At 42.4% G+C, this 17,873-nt stretch overlaps 1 protein-coding gene across 3 annotated transcripts in view; it reads right to left on the minus strand.

The window, feature by feature from the left end:
* Window positions 1–17,873, minus strand: part of STAT1 (signal transducer and activator of transcription 1) — a 42,537-nt gene that overhangs the window by 16,456 nt on the left and 8,208 nt on the right. For 2 of the 3 annotated variants that reach the window (XM_007114600.4, XM_007114601.2), the window contains exons 5-14: window positions 15,164–15,262; window positions 11,916–12,005; window positions 10,838–10,916; window positions 9,649–9,740; window positions 9,308–9,459; window positions 6,837–6,995; window positions 4,945–5,037; window positions 3,322–3,381; window positions 586–615; window positions 389–482 (exon numbers count right to left, since the gene is read on the minus strand). In XM_007114600.4, the coding sequence (XP_007114662.1) occupies window positions 389–482; window positions 586–615; window positions 3,322–3,381; window positions 4,945–5,037; window positions 6,837–6,995; window positions 9,308–9,459; window positions 9,649–9,740; window positions 10,838–10,916; window positions 11,916–12,005; window positions 15,164–15,262 (948 nt within the window). The remainder of the gene's footprint in view (window positions 1–388; window positions 483–585; window positions 616–3,321; window positions 3,382–4,944; window positions 5,038–6,836; window positions 6,996–9,307; window positions 9,460–9,648; window positions 9,741–10,837; window positions 10,917–11,915; window positions 12,006–15,163; window positions 15,263–17,873) is intronic. The other variant, XM_028480245.2, reaches the window with a different exon arrangement.

Raw genomic sequence — 17,873 nt, forward strand, 5'->3', positions numbered from 1 at the left:
GGGGAGAAGGAACGGTCAGGATGTGGGGCAATAATGACCTCTGGGAAAATTCCAAGAATCTAGAGTGAGTGATCACTGAGGTCCTGGAGGAACCACGTACAGATAGCTTATGTGCACACTGGTTTATGGAATGTTTTACTGAGATCACCACCCCCCAAAGAAGGTATCTCTGAGAGAAAGACTGGCAGGAAACAGAGTGAACAGTCCTGGGATAAGGAGGAGGAACCAAGATTCACCAAGTGCTGCTGAAGTCACCAGCCATGAATTCTAGGAAGCCTTCTCCTAGGGGGTGCTCTGCCCATCACACAGGGCACAAAGTGCCACTCGATCACACATCAAGTCCTAATAAACCAGACACAACAGAAAAGGGGGAAACTGATCTCCCTACCAGGTGTCGGAATTCTGCCGCCAGACTTCCATTGGTGGACTCCTCCATGTTCATCACCTTCGTGTGCGTGCCCAAAATGTTGAACTTTCTAAACCTAGACAATACAGAGTACAAATACTTAAAAGGCTGTGAACTGTTAAACCAACACATAAACAAACAAAGCGATAGTAAAATATAGTGCAAAGTACTTCACGTACCCTTTTACTGTATTTCTCTCATTCACATCTCTGCAAAAAAAAAAAAATATATATATATATATATATATGATCATATACATGTATTTAAAATTTGAGATGAGTTTTAACAAAAATATAAAAGTACAAGATCAATAACAAATGATGGGGCTGTTCAGCCCTTTCATTCACTCACTCAGTCCCTCAATCAACCCGCACCAGCACTGCCAAGTTTTGCTGAGTGACCTTGGGCAAATAAACTGTCTGGGCCTCACCTTTCTCCACTGTACGTCATGCTAATAGCACCAACCGTACAGGACACTGGGAGAAGGGAACTTGTTACCGGGTAAAGAGAGCACAGAGCACACCCTCAGTAAACGTAAGCCTGAGTTATACGGCTATTTGTTGAGCAGTTACTCGGTCGGTGCCTTTCCGAGGCACCGAGCTAAGCACTGGGGACTGAGCAGAGAGCGCTGCTCTGTGGCTACACAACTCAGAGGACCTTCCAAAGTGACAGCTCGATCCTTATTTTTGTTCTCTGTTATTTTTAACGCTTTCAGAGAAGTACTTGTATAGTCAATTATTTGGGGTAACTATCAAGTTTAAGTTTTAAATCTGAGGTTAAAATCTTGAGACACCTGTATCTTATATAAATGTAGCGATAACGTCATCATGTTCTGGACAAATAATGTATCTGTCAGGCACAGGCGAAGGTTAGAGATCATTAGGGCACTCATAGTTAAATGAGTTAGCTTCCTTTCCTGTCTCAACTAGAAGTTCAATGCTTTTGTGAATGAGAATCACCGTCAGTTATAACAGTGACCAATTTTCCCATCTGGGAAAAAACAAAAGAACTTACACTTCATAACCACGGAATATTTCTAATGCCCAAGAAGCCAGCCTTGGCATATGACAATTAGCTAACTCGACACTTCACCTGGACTTCATCACTTCCCCCCAGCGTCCTTTTCCTGCCCCAGGACTCCAGCCAGGACCCCACGTTACATTTGTCATCATATCACCCTAGCCTCCTCTGGTCTGTAACACGTTCTCACACGTTCCTTGTCTTTGAAGTTTTTGACAGTTTTGAGTATCACTGCTCAGGTTGTTTTAGGAATGTCCTTCAACTTGAGTTTCTCCAGTGTGGTATCTCAGTTTTTTAAATTGTGGTAAAATATATATAACAGAAAATTTATTATTTTAAGTATTTTAAGCATGCAGTTCAGTAGCATTAAATATACCCACATTTTGTGCAAAAAAAGAAAATTCACAATAAAAGGAATAGTGTGATACAAAGCTACCTTGTCAAAGCTAAGAAGAAAACTCAGAACTGGAACAGACAGAAAAGACAAAAGAGCAAGAACAAACTGAAAGAGAGACTGAGCTAAGCAGAGTGTGGTAAACTGTAGTGGCCACAAAACCTCTGCAGCTTTTCCACCTCAGGGGACGTTGACTTACTTCCCCCCCCCACAGTGGATGGGAGTGGCGCCGTACAAGTTCCACGTCTAGCCTGACAGGCCCAGCACGCCGCTGCTCTGACCCACTTGGACCACCGCTGCCGAACGAGAAAGCCTAGGCTGACCTCTTTGAGAGCCCGACAGAGAAGGGCCCAGCTATCCCAGCAGCGACAGACCCATACAAGGCCATGCTAGACCACCCAGCAACAACCAAGCCAGCCCAGACCAGAAGGACCACACACAGCCCACAGCATAAGAGAAATTAATACGTTTTAGAGTTTAAGCCACTAAGTTTTGGGGTTTTTATGCAGTAAAAGCTAACTGAGACGCAGAGAAACCAAAGATGATGGGAGGAGAAAAGCAAAGGCACAGACTATGCTACAAAGAAGGCTATAGTTACAGGAATGGAAAGAGACAAAAAGCCAGAGGAAAATGACTTGGATTATCATAAATCGTTTTGAAACTTGGTAAACCAGTATGTTACACACATCAACAAAAGCATTAAATATATCAAGGTTGGGGGGGCTTCCCTGGTGGCGCAGTGGTTGAGAGTCCGCCTGCCGATGCAGGGGACACGGGTTCGTGCCCCGGTCCGGGAGGATCCCACATGCCGCGGAGTGGCTGGGCCCGTGAGCCACGGCCGCTGAGCCTGCGCGTCCGGAGACTGTGCTCCGCAACGGGAGAGGCCACAACGGTGAGAGGCCCGCGTACCGCAAAAAAAAAAAAAAAAAAATATCAATGGGGGATGGCAGGGGCTAAGCCATCTTGTTCCTTAATGTGAGTGCTTAGGTCACTGACAGTTCAGGTCCAGGGACTAAGGACAAAACAGGATGGGCCTGCTCCATTTAGACTCCATGAGAGATCCTGACCATTCCTGGGTTCTTACTGCCCAGAAGAGACAAGTGTGAAGCCAGCAGGCTCCACACAAGCCCCCCTAAATGCTGTCAGCTTCACTCCAGAAACAAGTCCACACTGGCTGCAGAATCATGGTGGCCCGGAGTTTGATCAAGGGCCCTTCCTTTAGGGCTGGCCTAGGAGGAAGGGTGGTAGCTGCTTGGAGACTGGATCATTACAAGCTCACATGCATAACATGCACTCATTGTTTTGTTCACTTATAGTCTAAAAAGGCACAAGCATGTTGATACCAGCTCTAGGGGATGCTCCCAACATCCAGAACAGGAGCTATCAATTTAAATGTGCTGGGATCACTTACAAACAGCCCCAGTGCAAAACGCCATGTTTAGTTAACAAAACCAGCATTTCAATAGTACATATATCTTAGATAATATTAAAGATATCTTACTTATCAAATAAGACTTTGACTTTCAAGTTATAATTCAGCTCTTGCAATTTCACCAACAATCTGAAAAGAAAAAAGTCATAATTACTTTAAAAAATTATCTGTTACCATTTATTTATCATGCCAATTCCCTATTGATGAACATTTTCAATAACCCCCACCTCATGCAGTTTTTGGTTATTACAAACAATGGAAGTGACATCCTTGTATGTCTACGTGGATGTTTTTAAAGTGTATTTGTAGGATAAATCCCTAGCTGTGAAACTGCTGGGACAAAACTGTAACATTAAATTCTGACACAGAGCAGCACTGATTTTATATTCCCACCAAACATTAATGAGGGTATCTGCTTCCCTGTATCGCCTCGCCAATGCTGAGTTTTATCAAAATTCCTACTTTGGGCTAATTCTGTAGGTAAAAATAGCACTGCCCTTGACTAAAACTTGTTATCTAATGCTGATTCTGCTGGGAGAAAATAAAAACCATCACCCATAATCAGGAAAGTGAAGGTCACATCTATAATCACCCCAGGGCAGTGTGGAAAGATGGAAGGAGCCGTGGGTTGAGACTCAGGTGTGCTCTGCTCGGATGAGCTGGAGACCTGCGGAAGGAGCCCTTCACTGGTTGGCTCCCTTCGGTGAAGCAGATGATGGGATCAGATTTCTCCTCCTGCCAGCTGTGAGTTCTGGGACCTCACGGGTGCTAAAGCGTGGCGCTGTTCACTGGCAGCCAACAGGTAGCACCTGTGGACCTAACTCAGCAGCACCCTGGAAAAAAGGACTAGGGCCAACTCTGAAGGCAAGCGCAGCTCTTCTGAGTCCGGCTTCTCATCAGCAGAGGAAGAGCTAAATGAATGCAGCCGCGCAACGGAAGAAAGTAAAGCTGTAAAAGCTGTACGTTCTAACATGGAAACACTTCCACAATTTATTATGAAGGAGAAAAACAGGCTGCCAAGCAACAGACAGCAGAACCTTAGTTTCTAAAAATGAAACACTGTATGTCATGTATATTTGTGTGTCTATGCATGAAAAAAATGTGTACAAGTACAATGTATTTATTTATATATTTATGTAGCCATGGGCAAAATTCTGGGAGGACTGACACCAGGCTGTTTACCATGGTGGTCTACAGATATTTAGATCACATACAACTTTGAGAAATCTGAGGAAAGCTATGAACACACTCAGCAGAAAAATGTACCTGTCGTAAGTCCACATTCACACACACTGCATACGTTTTGGGGGGAATGTAAAGCTCAGGTTATGAGTGTATGCTCAAGAGGGGATGAGGCTTCTGGGAACTTCTACTCTCTCCTATATGCAGTTCTGCAATTTTGAATTCCTATTTACAGTAAACATTCATTACATCTATAACTGGAAAAAAATCAGGTGTGTGTGTGTGTGTGTGTGTGTGTGTGTGTGTGTGTGTGTGTGTGCATACACACATATCTCTTATATTTCTAGTCTGAATAGAAAAGACAAGACTCTTAGATATTCTAAATAAGAATTCATATTAAAATGCCCACTGCAAAATTACTTCCTCTAAAGCACCATATATAACAGTGTTGTGAAAGGAAGCTGGGGTGCAAACTTTGTGATAGGAGGTGCAGGGTCTTTTCTTTATTACCTCAACTTCACAGTGAATTGTACTCCAGTCTTCAGGACCAATGGCCTCTGAGGATGAGTTGGCATGCAGGGCTGTCTTTCCACCACAAATGAGCTGTAAATTCCCAGCAAAGGGTAAATTAGCATTTCCATTAATACTGAGGCAGTAAAAGGTTATTTCCCCTAAAGAGGAGAGGGGGTTAGAGGGCACAAGCTAAAAAAAAGTTTGAAAGAGTCTAACAAATTGGATGAATAAAGTGAGGTTTTCTAGTCAGTAAAGAAATCCCCAAATCTATTGCACTCAACAAAATCAGAGTAACTACAGTGAACTGTGATACTCTTCAACAATGAAAATTCTGAATGGGATTCTGTTCATTTACAAATTTAAGAGTCAAATTTGCTAATTAGACTTAGTGTGGTGATCATTTCACAATATATACAAATATCAAATCATTATGTTGTACATCTGAAACTAATACAAGGTTATATGTCAATAATATCTCAATTTAAAAATAAAAATAGGGAAGTCCCTGGTGATCCAGTGGTTAGGACTCCGTGCTTCCACTGCAGGAGGCATGGGGTTCAATCCCTGGTCAGGGAGCTAAGATTCCGCATGCCTCGTGGCATGGCCAAAAATAAATAAATAAATAAAATAAAAAATTAAAAACAAGATAAAAATAAATTTTACTACAGTTGAAAGTGAACCATGTACCATATTGCTTACCACCATAATTTGGAAGTGACATTTTAACATCCTTTGGAAAATTGAGTTTAAGATTGTTGAGTAATATTTATTATCTAATAAACATTTCCAAACATTAAATTTAATTTAAAAGAAAGAATGAAATTTGCATTCCAAAACCCAAGTAAATGTCCTCGATTATTTCAAAATCCAACATCTAGGCATTCCTGTTTGGACATTAGCCACAGGGAACCAAAGACATTTTTATTATGTTAGCATTTAAAAAACTGCAATATGAACTCTACTCTTCTACTTAGTGCCATTTGTTTACCTACTAAGCATATCTGAAACACCTATCCATGGGCAAGGTACTATGTAAGGCCCTGGTGGGGGAAGAAGATGACAAAGGCACATCTCTGTCTACTAGGACCTTTCAATTTACGACAAAGAAAACAAAAATACACAGACAATGATATAATAAAATCCAGAACGGGAGAAAAATAAAGAATGAACTATGCAGATCCGGAAGGGAGACAACATCTGCCCAGGAGCTCTGGGAAGATTTCATGATGAGATATAAGGTGAAACGTTCAGGATGCAGTTTCAAAATGAGGTACAAGAGAAGAAAGCTCTGAGGCAGAGAAAATACTGTTGGGAGAGGAATGGAGAAGCAAATGTCCAGGGTGGGCACGAAGTCAAGTCTGCCTGGAAATGGGGCATGTACAGAAGCTAATTTTGGAGTGGCTAGTGAGGGCCAGGCTGTGCAGCTGTGGCTTGGGTGACCGGATGCGGGGCTCCCCTGAGATCAGCAGGTGGCAAAAAACCTGATTGAACTCTGCTCTGGGAGAGCACAGGGTCACAGGGACAGGGAGGAAGGGGCTTGGGAGGGACCATTTGGGAGACTACGACGCAACAGTTCAATAGAAAGGATTTGAGAGCTTGAAACGTGACGAGACCATGGAATGGGAAAGAGAGGACAAATATCATCAGGTTAGACTAGACAGGTCTCGTCACAGACTGGCCCGGGGGAAGGAGACTGGTAACCAGTCTAAACGGTCACAAGAATGACAGGCCAACGACATAAGCAAGGAATTCGGGAAGACCTGATTCGGGGAAGCCATAAAAATTTTTACATAACCTATTAAACCCTTCTAAATTATCTGAATTACCAGAAAAATTTTCCTCTGGGTAAAATAATTGCAAAAGGTGCAAAGACATCTCCCTCAAGTTACCTCTGAATGAGCTGCTGGAAGAGGCTGAAGGTGCGGTCCCCCAACGCTTGTTTGTTTTTTGTGATAGGGTCATGTTCATAGGTGTATTTCTGTTCCAACTCCTCAAGCTTTTTAAGCTGCTGACGAACCTGCTGCAGACTCTCCGCCACTATGGTGAACCTGGGAAGGTACAAGCCACAGGGGTCTCCATCAGAAACAGTCCCAAAGCAGCCTGGATTAAACAGAATCACGGAAACCAACAGGTACTTTTTACAGACAACACACGATGTTATCTGCCCAGCTCTGAAGTGCAGGGAGAAACAGAACAAACCTGATTTGTGTGAAAAAACTAACGTGCATGAACGATTACAGCCCAGATTAAAAAACCTCTGCATCCCACTGAGATGGACCTAAGGAGAGATGGGTAGGGGTGGAGGCTGCTAGGGAATCTGTGACTTCAATTGAGCTGTGAGATAATTGGGACTTAAAGGGACAGGGCAAAGGGAGCAGGGGGGGACAGAGGCAGGGGACACGACAAGGCAGATGCTGTGGGCAGTGATGTGTGGAGCAGTGAGGGGCCCCTGCAGATTTTTCTATCAGGGCAGTGACGCTGTGCAGAGAGGAACAGGAGAGCAACCTGGACGCTGGGGAAGCAAGGCCGAGAGGGGATGCAGGCCGGGTCAGGAGGAGACGAGGGAACAGAGGTTACCGTGTCACTGAACTGAAAGGAGAAGGCAATGTGCGCAATCTAGACACTCAAAATATATGAGTAAACCAAGGAGAAAACCTAGCGACTGCTTTCAGGTTCCTCCGTCCTGACAGGAAACCACCAAAGGCGATGCAGCCTCCGAGCCAAGTCAGGCTGTGGAAGTTCATTTTACTGGCCTGGAGGAATGACAGAAGAACATCTATTCCCCAGTGAAAAACATCTCCTTCACTCGGTGTTTCCATTCCTTGAATCCAGTTCGAAGCACTGAGAGCACAGCCCATGGCCATGAAATGAGAGGCAGGATAACGGTGGGTGGGTGAGTTCCAGAGGGATTCTAACCCGGTGATTCCCAACCTCGTTCAGGCCACGACACACAGGAAAATGCCGACAATCCTTGTACCGCACAGCTGGGGGTACTGAGGGGTATTCACCTCTCTGCAGGAGGCTCCTTGTGGCCTAAGGTGACCATGGGGGCCCCGGACAGCGGGGGGGCCTCACTGGGCACCTGGGGGGCTCGGAGGTCAGCATCTCACAAGGTTCATGGGGGCATACTGGGCTGGGGAGCTCCATTCCTATCCACAAAAAACTGGGATATGGATTGGCAACTCACAGAATAAAAATAAATGGCTGACTATTGTGAATTTTTAAAAACAGCAATCCAGAAAGTAATCTCATGAGATCTCTGGTCCTTGGGCCCTTCAGAACTGCTCCAGGCCACCACCCCCCCACCCACTGATTCTACCGCTTCCATCCCCTCTGCTCAGCTCTGTCAGCCCTCCCCTGGACTACACTAATACACTCAGAGCAGACCAACTGGCCTTTCTGTCTCTATTCTATCCTCAGTCTTCAGCCAGAGTGACCTAAATAAAAAAATCAGAGAAATGAACCTCCACTTAAATAAAAGGCCTGCCCGGCTCACCGGTGTCCACTGGGTCCAGTCCCGGAGTTCCCAGCACAGTATGGGAACCTTCGCGACCAGGCTCCAGCCTCTGCCCAGCTCCACTTTCTTCCTTCCCTCTCTGGCACCCGACTCTCTAGCCTTCCAACATGAGAACTGCGGGCCCCGGCTCGTGCCAGCCTCCCGTCCCCTCTGCCCCATCCACACTCTTCTCCTTCCTGGTCTACATGAAGTTTTCCTATTCACTCTCGAGTCCGTGCAAAACCACTTTGTCTCATTAATCTTTCCTGGTGACTCCTTCCTTCATCTTCCATGAACTCTGGATGGTCTCCGTTGGAGCCCTGGCAACCTTTCTCTGAACAGTTATTACCACGCCCATCTCCCGCCTCCACACTGAGAGCTCCTGACTGGCAACGACCAAGAATCATTCACCTTGTGTCCCAGGTCCTAGCCCAGTGCCTGGCATACAGCATTTCATAAGTATTTACTAGACAGATGACTGAAATGTATGGGCCACAAACTGTTATTTCATGTAAGCCTGTAAAATGCCCTTTTGTTTTTAATAAAACCTTGGGACTCAAGTTGTTAACTGTGTTGTGTGATGACCATGTCACTGGTGTGTTGGCACAAATGACATGTCCCACGGTACACATACAGCAGGGAGAGGAGTCCTCCAAACCATGCAGAATGTGGCTGAATGTGGCCACAGGTGTGATTAACACTGGGCTTTTCAAGTGTTTCCAGGGCAAGAAGCAGTTGGACTACATCAAACTCTAAACCAAAGGTTGGACAGAGTCCATTCAACTAACACAGCTGGAACGTGCACTTTACGAGTTTATGTGGTTAGCCAGTCAGCTGCCAGTATTCTGCTTTGGAGAATCTTACCAGTTCTGCAGCTGATCAAGGCAAGCATTGGGGGGTCCCCCGATACAGGCACTCTGCTGTCTCCGCTTCCATTCCACAAGTTCATCGTTAATCAGGGCTTTCTGGGTAAGTTCGGTAGCATTCAGCAACTCTATTATTTTGTGAACTACTTCCTAAAGGGAGAGAAAGAGACAAAGCGAAATAAACTCATCTTTAATCACTGAATTTTATTCTTTCATCTCAACTGGGTTGCTCTAAGTGAAATGGTTATAAAAATAATTTTGCCTCTATTCCAAACTTCAAGTCCATTATTTACAGTCTGTGACAAAAGCGACATGTTATTCTGGAAAGTGAATCACTACCTTTCTCTTATTGTCAAGCATTAAATACATCTTCTGGAGTAACATCTGTTCCTGTTTCTGATCGTTCTTTGCCACACCATTGGTTTCATGTTCTGTGAATTGGGAGAGACAGCAGATAAATATAAATATAAAAGAAGACAAAACCAACTGAAGCCGCCAAGATTCACATCCATTTAGGAAAAATATGATCCAAATGCTATCTGGAGATAGGTCAAAGCTTGGTTTTTCTTCAATCATTGTTGAACAAAACAGGAAAAATGGCCTAAGTACAAAAACTGGACACACTGAAACAAAGTCCTTGTTTTCAATGACTCACGTAAATGGGACACAGTACTGTCTGGTTCTTAAGGCACTGTCAGAATATTACCTAAATGAATATAAGTGACAAAATTCACAACCTCACAGTTAAAAAAAAATTGATACAGAGCATCTCTGTGGCTTTAAAGAGAAGCAGACAATTAGGAAATTGTAATTGAGGTTTCTTTCTCTCATACTTTTATTCAAATTATTACAAATAATCTCTCCATTTTGCAATGGTATCCTCCAAATGATTGCTAGGGTTACAGCAGTACCCTGCTTGTTCTACACAATGCACACTTTTGGATTATTTTCAGTGGATGTCCTGTCATCATTAAAAACGAGCAACAACAACAAAATCCGAGCGAAACTGCTTTAAAACGTGAAAAATGCTGATCTTCACCTGTGGAGTATACAAATGTAGCTGGAATATTTGGAGGAACTTTAGTTATTAGGGCAGGGGAACTCCACACACATATCCGTCTATGTCCATCAGTGGGCTAGGCACAGTAAGTAGAGTGAATAGCACGTAACCAGTCTGTATTAACCGGGGGCGATTTTGCCCCCCAGGGATCACTTGGCAATGTTTGCAAACAGTTTTGGTTGTCACCACTGGGGACTGGGAATAGTTCTACTGCCACCTGGTGGGCAGAAGTCAGGTATGCTGCTAAATATCCTACAATGCACAGGACAACCCCCAAAACAGTTATCTGGCCCAAAATGTCAATAGTACTGAGGTTAAAAAACCCTGGCGTGGGGCACCAAGAAGCCAAGACTAGCAATTCAGAGTCTTAAAATGTTTGGTAAATATGAAGGAGTATCTGCCTTTGTTATCTAGTGTAGGTAGAAAAAATAACAGGCAATGGACACTGCTTTAAATGTTAACTCTTACCTCTGTTCTGCAAGGTTTTACATTTAAAGTCATATTCATCCTGTAAATCTTCTAGGGTCTTGATTTCATGCTCTATACACTACAAGTAAAGACAGAAACAAGTTTTCCACCATACTTAGGACAAAGACTTTAGGAGACAGATTACTGGTACTATAGGACCCAGAAAACCATGGATGCAATCCTGCTCCCTCAAAGATGGATTAGACTTGCAAAATTCTAATCACACGTATGAAATAATTTCTATCTCTTTAGCTAGTATATGATAACCTTTTTAGGAAAGAAAATATATAGCTATTTCTGGACTGGGCCACTTGACGTCTACTTTAATGAAGTGTTTCTCTCAGAGGCAGCAAGACAAAGTTGCTCCAAAAACCTGGAGTCTGGCAACATGCCGTCTGAAGCACAAAGTCAAGGCCACGCTGGTGTGACCCAGAGGCCCATAGAAGAGCCGGTCCCTCAGCCGAAAGGCCGTTTCCACAGATACAGGCGCAGTGCAAGGCTGGACTCCTCACCCTTTCCTCCAAACAGCACCCACAGTGGAAGGGAGTGAACACATACCACCAAGGGCACCACCTCCATAAATGTCTGGGAAGTTTTATCTTAAAATTATTGTGGATATTTTATTCTAAGCAGAAATACATCAGAATTTCCTTGTTTGAGATGTTTTTGTTCCCCTTCCAAGTCTTAGAACAAAACAGGTGCTTGAGGAAGACGATGTTTATCCTAGGACTCTATGTAACCCCAGGAACACCCCCATTTGAGAGGTGCAGACATAAAGGGCTATTTAGAGCGGCAACAGCTAGTTTACTGGGTGATAGGGCAAAGTCAACAGTTACTGCACAATCTTGCAAGGAAGGAAAAGATAAGCTCAATGTTTGGAGGTTGTAACAGGCCAAAAATGTCTATCTGCTCATTGGTTTCACCAATTTGTTTACTTAGGGTTTTGAACTTGAGCGAACCTTTTCTTCTCAACTACTTAAAAGCCTGAAATCAGTTACAATGCTTACACTAGAGCAACTGAAACCTTTTTTCCTCTACAAAAAGTTACAAAAGATGTATACATTTACTAAATACTCACCATAACTTTGTCCTTCACATTTCTGACTCTGCTGTCAAGTTCCTTCTGTTTGTCTAACATTACGGTGCTCTGAATATTCCCTGCCTGAGCCTGTAATGGAAGGTAAACAGTTAACAGCCATTACTTCCTCTGTCATATTTACCTGCTGGTTATGCTCCAAAGTCAAGTCTACCCCGTGACCCACCTAACTCTCCCGGACCTTCCAAAACCTCCTGCAGGCCTCCCACATGAGTGTGCACAAGAAAAGCTCAGTTCCCAAGGCCCCGGAAAATACTGGCAAACTGTTAACAAGCCTACAGAAAGACCAGGCTCAGTTCATGCCTAAAATAAATAGTATTTCTGGAATTTTCCATTAGTTCATACAGTTGCATGGGACCACACAGGAAGTTCTTTTAGTTTCTCAAATTCTGTAGACAACATTATTCTTATTAGCCCTGTACTCATTTGTCTCAAAGCCATGCAATTCACAGTGTGGTCCCCAGACAAGCAGCATCTTACCACCCGGGAGCTTGTTGGAAATGCAGAATTTCAGGTCCTAATCTGATTACTGAATCAGAAACCCCATTTTGACAAGATTCAGATAATTCAGAGGTATATTAAAATTGAACAGTACAGAGGAAGACAAATATCATATGATATCGCTTGTATGTAGAATCTAAAATAATGATGCAAATGAACTTATTTACAAAACGGAAATAGACTCACAGACATAGAAAGCAAATTTATGGTTACCAAAGGGGAAAGGTCGGGGGAGGGGTAAATTAGGAGTATGGGATTAACATATATAACTATATTTAAAACAGATAACAAGCAAGTACCTAAAGGTATAACACAGGGAACTATACTCAATACCTTGTAATAATCTATAATGAAGAAGAATCTAAAAAAGAATATATGTGTGTGTGTGTGTGTGTGTGTGTGTGTGTGTACATAACTGAATCACTTTGCTGTATACTTGAACACTTGAAACTAACACAACATTGTAAATCAACTATATTTCAATAAAAATTTTTTCAAAACATTAAAAAATTGAACAGTACTGCCATTAAGGGCTTAAATGAATATCTGCTCCTATAAAGTAATAATGAATATCATCCCAGATGCAATGGGTATGTCTTCATCCTTGATAGCCAGAAAACAATTTGTTATTTTTATCGGGTTCACATTAAAATTATGAATTAACTCAGGGAAAGCCGATATATTTATGATGTTGTTTTTAATTCTTATGCTTCTAATGGCTTCCTCTTGTCAACTGCAACACCACTAATACAATGCTAAGCAGCAGTGGAAATAATGGACATCCTTGCCGTGGTTCTGACTTACTGATGCTTTTGTCAGTGAAGTAAGATACTGTTTTAGAACCAGGAGATGTATACTTTAATAGGTTAAGGAGGTATCCATCAACTCCTATTTATTGAATTTTTTAAAATCAGAGATGAGTGTTGGATTTTGTCATCCTTTTCAGCATATTTTCGATACCTCCAGACATCTAGGACCTTCCCTCAAATCCCAGGAAGGTCTTGTTTCTCTTGCTCGCAGCTGGGCAGTCCACTAACCTCGCTCCAGGGGTTCACCGATAAGTCAGGTGTCCTCTGAGAGGCTTAAAATGAACCTCTCCCCAGGAACCTCACATTTTTAAAAGGAGGTCAAAAGCTGACATGCCTTTGAGACCAAAGTACACCCACGAGATGGGGCTGATCTGGGAGAGCAGAAATCACCTCCTCTGCCTCCCAGTGCTGACTCCGGGCCAAATGAGGAGAGAGATGCTTAGGCACCAAGGTGGACAGTTCACTCTTCTGCCCATCTCTGCTCTTGACTGTCCTCCCAAGTCTATCTGAGATACAGGAGCAGCCCATTGCATAATGCTGTTAAGATGAAAATCCCACAGGATAGTCAAAATTTCCTGCTGAAAGTCTCCCAGGTGCCTGCCATACTGAAGAAGGCACACCTCTCTCAGAGGAGACAATGCAGCCAGCTTTTCCTCCTGACAGACACCTCTGCTCACTAGGCTGGGTCCAGGATGAACTAGCCAGTCTGAGTTTAGAACAAATAATATGTATCTTTAAATGCTCAGTGCAGCAAGGTGCTTTCAGCGTGGCAGGGAGACAGGAACTAAATGCCCGGGGAAGCAGCCGATTCACAAGGACTGGGGCAAATGCTCAGAAAGTGCACGGAAAACGGCATTCAATGCCACTACTTAAATTCTCTCTCACCACCCCCCACCTCCCAATCTCACAGCACACTTCGTTAGTTATTCGTTAGAGAAATGCACATAGGATGCATTCCACTGCATACTCTGGCCTTCTCCCTGCCATACTGGAATGGTCTCAGCCAGAGTAACTCATACTGCAGTGGTTTCACAACTGTCTGCCTGCTGGGCTGCTCCCACCACCCCATCAATGAAAGGCATGAATCAATGCCATGGCAACTTCAAAAAAACTGCTGAACACTAATCACCAGGATGGTTTGTATTAGGGTTAGTAAAATCATGATAAAAAAGTCTTGGTACTAGTATAACTCTGACTCATTCACTGTTTGGTTGTCTCAGATATCTAATAGGTATCTTGGTCCTATTGAAAACAAAGCTGCTGATTTTCCCATCAACTCATTCTTCTCCAAAACCTACTGTGCCCTGCAAAAGCCCTACTCCTGTCCCTTCCCTGTCTCCCCCAGCTCAGTAAACAGTATCTCTAAGAAACTCAAGTCACAAATCAGACTCACCCTCTACTCTTGGCTCCTTCTCACTCTCACATCTGATCCTTCATTATAAGCCCTATTGGTACCACATCCAGAACATAAAGGGATCTGTCCACTTCTTCCCACCTCCATTGACTGCACCTCTACCTCAGGCACTTCCCCTCCACTCCTTCAGTCTGCTGCAAGAACCCACTGTCTTCTGCTTCCTTTCCTGTGCCAGCACCCTGCCAGGTGTCCCTGACCCTGATCTAAAGAAACAACCTGACACTCCACTACTGTCCACACAGTATCCTGCTTTACTATCTTCATAGCAACAATCACTTTCTGAAAAGATTTTGTTTTTATGTTGTCTCCCACCCTCACTAGGATGACTTCCATAAGATTGGGGTCCTTTCAAAATCTCTATATCTGTTTTTCCCCATTTCTTGGGGCTATAAAATCAGAGTGCTAGTCACCACTGCCTTGAAACAGTGCCTCAGTAGTACTTGTTGGATGAATGAATGAGTTTTTATTTCTTTATTATCCTTTGTGCTCAATTAGGAAAAAAGTACCTGATTGAATCTCTGGGCATTTTCCAAGATCTTTCTTTCCTCCTTCAGACAGTTACAGATTATCATAGACATCTGTATTGGGTCTTCCTGAAAATTATCCTAGACATAGGTTGTTAGAATAAAAATAAATTAAATTTCAGAATGTTTAAACCATTGTGTATTATACACTGAAATGAGTTTGTTCATATCCATTAAGAAACCTCACCCTAGTCAGCTTGACCCACCACCAGTCCCTCCCATCAGGAAACTTACACAAGCCTCTTAGATAGCCTCATCCACCAGAGGGCAGACAGCAGAAGCAAGAAGAACTACAATCCTGCAGCCTCTGGAACAAAAACCACATTCACAGGAAGATAGACAATATGAAAAGGCAGAGGGCTATGTACCAGATGAAGGAACAAGATAAAACCCCAGAAAAACAACTAAATGAAGAAAGGAAACCTTCCAGAAAAAGAATTCAGAATAATGATAGTGAAGATGATCCAGGACCTCGGAAAAAGAATGGAGGCAAAGATCGAGAAGATGCAAGAAATGTTTAACAAAGACCTAGAAGAATTAAAGAACAAACAAACAGAGATGAACAATACAATAACTGAAATGAAAACTAGACTACAGGGAATCAATAGCAGAATAACTGAGACAGAAGAACGGACAAGTGACCTGGAAGACAGAATGGTGGAATTCACTGTCGTGGAACAGAATAAAGAAAAAAGAATGAAAAGAAATGAAGACAGCCTAAGAGACCTCTGGGACAACATTAAATGCGACAACATTCGCATTATAGGGGTCACAGAAGGAGAAGAGAGAGAGAAAGGACCTGAGAAAATATTTGACAAGATTATAGTCGAAAACTTCCCTAACATGGGAAAGGAAATAGCCACCCAAGTCCAGGAAGCGCAGAGAGTCCCATACAGGATATACCCAAGAAGAAACACGCCGAGACACATAGTAATCAAGTTGGCAAAAATTAAAGACAAAGAAAAATTACTGAAAGCAGCAAGGGAAAAATGACAAATAACATACAAGGGAACTCCGATAAGGTTAACAGCTGATTTCTCAGCAGAAACTCTACAAGCCAGAAGGGAGTGGCATGATATACTTGAAGTGATGAAAGGGAAAACCTACAACCAAGATTACTCTACCCAGCAAGGATGTCATTCAGATTCAATGGAGAAATCAAAAGCTTTACAGACAAGCAAAAGCTAAGAGAATTCAGCACCACCAAACCAGTTCTACAACAAATGCTAAAGAAGCTTCTCTAAGTGGGAAACACAACAGAAAAAAAGGACCTACAAAAACAAACCCAAAACAATTCATAAAATGGTCATAGGAACATACATATCAATAATTACCTTAAACGTGAACGGATTAAATGCTCCAACCAAAAGACACAGGCTTGCTGAATGGATACAAAAACAAGACCCATATATATGCTGTCTACAAGAGACCCACTTCAGACCTAGGGACACATACAGACTGAAAGTGAGGGGATGGAAAAAGATATTCCATGCAAATGGAAATCAGAAGAAAGCTGGAGTAGCAATTCTCATATCAGACAAAATAGACTTTAAAGTAAAAACTATAACAAGAGACAAAGAAGGACACTATATAATGATCAAGGGATCGATCCATGAAGAAGATATAACAATTGTAAATATTTATGCACCCAACATAGGAGCACCTCAATACATAAGGCAAATACTAACAGCCATAAAAGGGGAAATCGACAGTAACACAATCATAGTAGGGGACTTTAACACCCCACTTTCACCAATGGACAGATCATCCAAAATGAAAATAAATAAGGAAACACAAGCTTTAAATGATACATTACACAAGATGGACTTAATTGATATTTATAGGACATTCCATCCAAAAACAACAGAATACACATTCTTCTCAAGTGCTCATGGAACATTCTCCAGGATAGATCATATATTGGGTCACAAATCTAGCCTTGGCAAATTTAAGAAAATTGAAATCATACCAAGTATCTTTTCTGACCACAACGCTATGAGACTAGATATCAATTACAGGAAAAGATCTATAAAAAATACAAACACATGGAGGCTAAACAATACACTACTTAATAACGAAGTGATCACTGAAGAAATCAAAGAGGAAATCAAAAAATACTTAGAAACAAATGACAATGGAGACACGACGACCCAAAACCTATGGGATGCAGCAAAAGCAGTTCTAAGAGGGAAGTTTATAGCAATACAATCCTACCTTAAGAAACAGGAAACATCTCGTATAAACAACCTAACTTTGCACCTAAAGCAACTAGAGAAAGAAGAACAAAAAAACCCCAAATTTAGCAGAAGGAAAGAAATGGATCATGAGAGACTACTATATGCAACTCTCTGCCAATAAAATGGATAACCTGGAAGAAATGGACAAATTCTTAGAAAGGTATAACCTTCCAAGACTGAACCAGAAAGAAACAAAATATGAACAGACCAAACACAAGAAATGAAATTGAAACTGTGATTAAAAATTTCCAACAAACAAAAATCCAGGACTAGATGGCTTCACAGCTGAATTCTATCAAACATTTAGAGAAGAGTTAACACCCATCCTTCTCAAACTCTTCCAAAAAACTGCAGAGGAAGGAACACTCCCAAACTCATTCTATGAGGCCACCATCACCGTGATACCAAAACCAGACAAAGATACTACAAAAAAAGAAAATTACAGACCAATATCA

Source organism: Physeter macrocephalus, chromosome 2, assembly GCF_002837175.3.
Source record: "Physeter macrocephalus isolate SW-GA chromosome 2, ASM283717v5, whole genome shotgun sequence".
NCBI lineage: Eukaryota > Metazoa > Chordata > Mammalia > Artiodactyla > Physeteridae > Physeter > Physeter macrocephalus.